The following is a 4413-nucleotide window of genomic DNA, read 5'->3' on the forward strand; positions in this document are numbered from 1 at the left end:
TGGGTAGGTGACTTTTATACCAGCTCCATGACGTCAGCAAGTGTTGAAGAAATATGACTTAACAGACGAAGGATTATGACCAACCCGACCAAGACAACAGGGGGTCGTAGTGTTCATTCTGAAATTCATCCTTCATCCCAAGTACAGGTAATACTTGAGGTAATCATTTGCTCATATTTCATCACGAATACAAAAAACAAACTTCACTGATTCTCTCAATAATAATACTCAGGGATACAGAAATGCAGTTCAGTGTTTATTTTGTTTTTTTTTATAATAATTGGTTACAGTAAATAACAACAATGAACACAGTAACTCTTGGCATTATATTGTTCCAAAAGTTGTGATATAAGGAGTTGGGAGGTTGTGAGGGCGGGATGTTGTATTTTATGATTCAGTAACATTGTGGACCCCTAGTTAGTCCTCTTATACATCCATTACTACTGATATTTTCTGTACAGTGTTGAGTGTGTCGGTGTGGCAGGAAGACTTCAAGCCGTAGCCAGTGTAAGGAAGGCTGTTGTCTGTTGGCCAGCGTCTGCTCACGGGAGGAAGCCGGGGATAGAGACTGGCTTGCCCACGTAGATTGATCCAGCACGGATTACTGAGGAACCAAACTTTTGGCTCGTTACCCCGTGGCTCCCTGTTGACTCCTCTTCCTTGTTTTCCCTTCCCAGCGTTTGTGTCGCGACTGCCGACTGTTGCGTCTCCTCCTCAGTTGGTTGTTGGGGTTGTTGAGTTTCTCTCTGAGACAACAACGTGATATCAGCGAGTGGGTTTTGACTTCCAAGGATTCTGTAACAACTTTCGGTATTGTGCTGTTGGCTGGGTTGACCACCACAAGTAGTGAGGCATTCTTCCAGCGTGGAGAACTTGTTGTCGTTACCGCCACACCCACCGTACACGAAACAGTCACAGGTTTGTGTCTCACTGTTGAAGTAGAAGTGAGGGAAGTAGGCACGGCAGAGTCCCGTTACTGGAGGATCGAAACAGAGGTTAGGAACCTGATGAGTTTTCTGCTGAGGCTCTGTCATCTGTTGAGATTCTTGGTGAGGCTCTGACATCTGCTGTGTTTCCTGAATCGTTTGTTGTGGCTCTTGTGTTTCCTGAGTCAGTTGTTGTGGCTCTTGTGTTTCCTGAGTCAGTTGTTGTGGCTCTTGTGTTTCCTGAGTCAGTTGTTGTGGCTCTTGTGTTTCCTGAGTCAGTTGTTGTGTTTCCTGAGTCAGTTGTTGTGGCTCTTGTGTTTCCTGAATCGTTTGTTGTGTCTCAGGCAACAAGGTGACATTAACCAACGGTTCTCTGTTCGCTAGCGGGTTTTGACTTCCAAGGATTCTGTAACAACTTTCGGTATTGTGCTGTTGGCTGGGTTGACCACCACAAGTAGTGAGGCATTCTTCCAGCGTGGAGAACTTGTTGTTGTTACCGCCACACCCACCGTACACGAAACAGTCACAGGTTTGTGTCTCACTGTTGAAGTAGAAGTGAGGGAAGTTCCCGTTACTGGAGGATCGAAACAGAGGTTAGGAACCTGAGGGAAGTAGGCACGGCAGAGTCCCGTTACTGGAGGATCGAAACAGAGGTTAGGAACCTGATGAGTTTTCTGCTGAGGCTCTGTCATCTGTTGAGATTCTTGGTGAGGCTCTGACATCTGCTGTGTTTCCTGAATCGTTTGTTGTGGCTCTTGTGTTTCCTGAGTCAGTTGTTGTGGCTCCTGTGTTTCCTGAGTCAGTTGTTGTGGCTCTTGTGTTTCCTGAATCGTTTGTTGTGTCTCAGGCAACAAGGTGACATTAACCAACGGTTCTCTGTTCACTAGTGGGTTTTGACTTCCAAGGATTTTGTCACAACTTTCGGTATTGTGCTGTTGGCTGGGTTGACCACCACAAGTAGTGAGGCATTCTTCCAGCGTGGAGAACTTGTTGTTGTTACCGCCACACCCACCGTACACGAAACAGTCACAGGTTTGTGTCTCACTGTTGAAGTAGAAGTGAGGGAAGTGGGCACGGCAGAGTCCCGTTACTGGAGGATCGAAACAGAGGTTAGGAACCTGATGGGTTTGTGATCCATACTGGTCCAACACGTCTTCCTCTTCTTGCGGGTTTACTACATTAAAGAGAGAAACACACTTGTCTGTTATCACCTCTTGGTAGGATTCATCACCACAAGTTTCCAAGCACTGCTCTAGGTCGGGGAATCGGTTGTCGTTGCCTTGACACCCGCCGTAAACGAAACAGTCACAGATATTTGTCTTGGGGTTGTAGAAGTAGGAAGGGATAAAAGCCCTGCAGGGTCCTGGATCTGGACTGTCGTAACAGACGTTAGGAAACAGTTTAGTCACTTTGTAACCATTCACTACCACAACCATGGTGGCCAAGGTGAACAAAATATATCTCTTGGTCTCCATTTCTCCCATAAGTTTAATTCCAAACGAAAATACAATTAAAGTCACACCCGATTTCTTCTATATCTCCATCTTTACCAACAGTACTTCATCAGCATTAGGAAACTTGTACTGTAGAGTAAGCGTTGGGTGTTAACCAGCAGCACTTCACCTCTGATAAAAACTGATCACTTTGAGGCAGCGAGTTGCTACAGATTCAGATAATTAAAATAGTTCACGAGACAACGTCCGAATGTTGACTGAGAGGTGGAGGGCGGCGCTGGGGTATTTAAATATATAAATGTGAGCTTAGGTTCAAGATCACTCATTGCTACAGATGTCCATGAAGAAACAGGATTTAAACGTCCCTTTACAATTTCCTGCATAATACAAGAGGCTTAAAAAATGAACAAGGACACTTCTATTTGTATTTAAGCGAATTTGATCCTCCTATGACCCAAATTGTCTCTGAATATAAAATTCTTTCCTTTGGGTTTCAATAAAAGGAAGTCTCAGTTATGACAATTTCAGACATGTAGTTTCTCCTGTAGTAACGAGATTGATCATGTTATTTGTCGTCCCACACTACATAATATAGACCACAGCCCCGTCGACTGCTTCAGATAACTAAGCTGTATAAAAGTGATGCCAATTTATACCTGTTAACTGTGAAACATCCTTGGTACCATTTTAGGGGCGAATTATTGATATATGTATCCAGTTTTTCTAGACTTGAACTACATACGATGGCTGAGGGGAGAGTGAGTCATCAACTTAATATGTGAAAGCTGAGTGTGGTGGACTGGTGACGTCATCAAGCTTTTATTTATGGTTAATTAATGATGAAATTTAGAGCATAATGAAGGTCTCTTTAACGATAGCATACAGTGGGGACTCTTTTGTGTGTGTGTGTGTGTGTGTGTGTGTGTGTGTTACCAAGACGTGAACTGTGTTGGACAATGACGAGTTTGCATTATATGTTTTCATGGTTAGGTTAGGTTACTATGAGGGTCAAGCACTAGGTCAAATTAACTAGGTTAGGTTAGATTAAGTTAGGTCAAATTAACTGGGGTGCCTAATTTTCATGTGATCGTCATACAATACAATTAAGTATAATCTGTATTCCCATCTGCCATACAACACTCAATATAGTCTTTATCTTTGGCCACAAGTTCAAACAAATAATCTGGTTTTGATGAGTAAACAAGATTTGGCTTCATAAAAACATAGAGACAAGTCAGGTTTAAGATGTATCGAGGTGATTGTTCGATTGTGTGGATTGTGACTTAGGTATTGTGTAAGAATTGAGATAACTTGAAGAATCATCCCCCAAAGATTATTTCACACTGAAGAATACCCACCCTAACCTAACCTCACCTCTCCTAAGCTAACCTCACCTCGCTCTACAAAAACTAACTTCACTGACTCACATTAATAATACTCTGGGATAGAGAAATACAGTTAAAATATCTTCTTTTATCTATAATAATTTGATACAGTAAATTACAACAACAACTTACAGTGAAAATAAAACTCCTGACATTGTACTTATAATACTTATAGTTATTACAAGTGATCGCGGGCCCTTCGTGCCCAGTGAAAGTTTGAACGCTCGTGACAGTGTAAAGCGAATGAGGGTGCGCCAAGTCCGTAGACTTGCATCGTTTTCCATCGTAAATAAAATAGTTAATTAATGCCTTCCTAAAGAAACCATCGACATGGGACCAGGTTTGTTTCACTCTACGAATTTTTTGCGATTTTTCCGCCAAGTTTGATGAAAAACGATTGTGCCGTTTCGGCTGCCCAGAACAGACAGACAGACAGACAGACACACGCCTAGTCCTATAGTATATTAGATAGTGTTCCAAAAGTTGTGATATAAATATCTGTAATATCTGGCAACACTTACCCTGTCAATATGGTAACAATGGAATGGTGCAGTAAATAAATTATACAAATTTAACACTGGACTTGTTACATGGTAAACATTGTGTTACATTAAGAGGATCAGCTGATACGATGTAAACATCCTGACA

At 42.2% G+C, this 4413-nt stretch overlaps 1 protein-coding gene across 3 annotated transcripts; it reads right to left on the reverse strand.

The window, feature by feature from the left end:
• Positions 1-251: 251 nt before the first annotated feature.
• Positions 252-4019, reverse strand: LOC121863071 (kunitz-type serine protease inhibitor 6-like). 3 transcript variants are annotated; one of them, XM_042361569.1, is made up of 2 exons: positions 1935-4019; positions 252-1431 (listed from the first exon to the last, which is right to left on the reverse strand). In XM_042361569.1, the coding sequence occupies exons 1-2, from the start codon at positions 2408-2410 to the stop codon at positions 543-545; spliced, it is 1365 nt and encodes a 454-aa protein (XP_042217503.1). In that variant the 5' UTR covers positions 2411-4019; the 3' UTR covers positions 252-542. The 3 variants fall into 3 exon arrangements, with proteins under 3 accessions (XP_042217503.1, XP_042217502.1, XP_042217501.1); XM_042361568.1 differs by having other exon boundaries at positions 252-1196; positions 1661-4019; XM_042361567.1 differs by having other exon boundaries at positions 252-1247; positions 1661-4019.
• Between the last annotated feature and the right edge of the window lie 394 nt (positions 4020-4413).

Source organism: Homarus americanus, unplaced genomic scaffold, assembly GCF_018991925.1.
Source record: "Homarus americanus isolate GMGI-L3 unplaced genomic scaffold, GMGI_Hamer_2.0 scaffold54679, whole genome shotgun sequence".
In the NCBI taxonomy this organism is placed as follows: Eukaryota; Metazoa; Arthropoda; class Malacostraca; order Decapoda; family Nephropidae; genus Homarus; species Homarus americanus.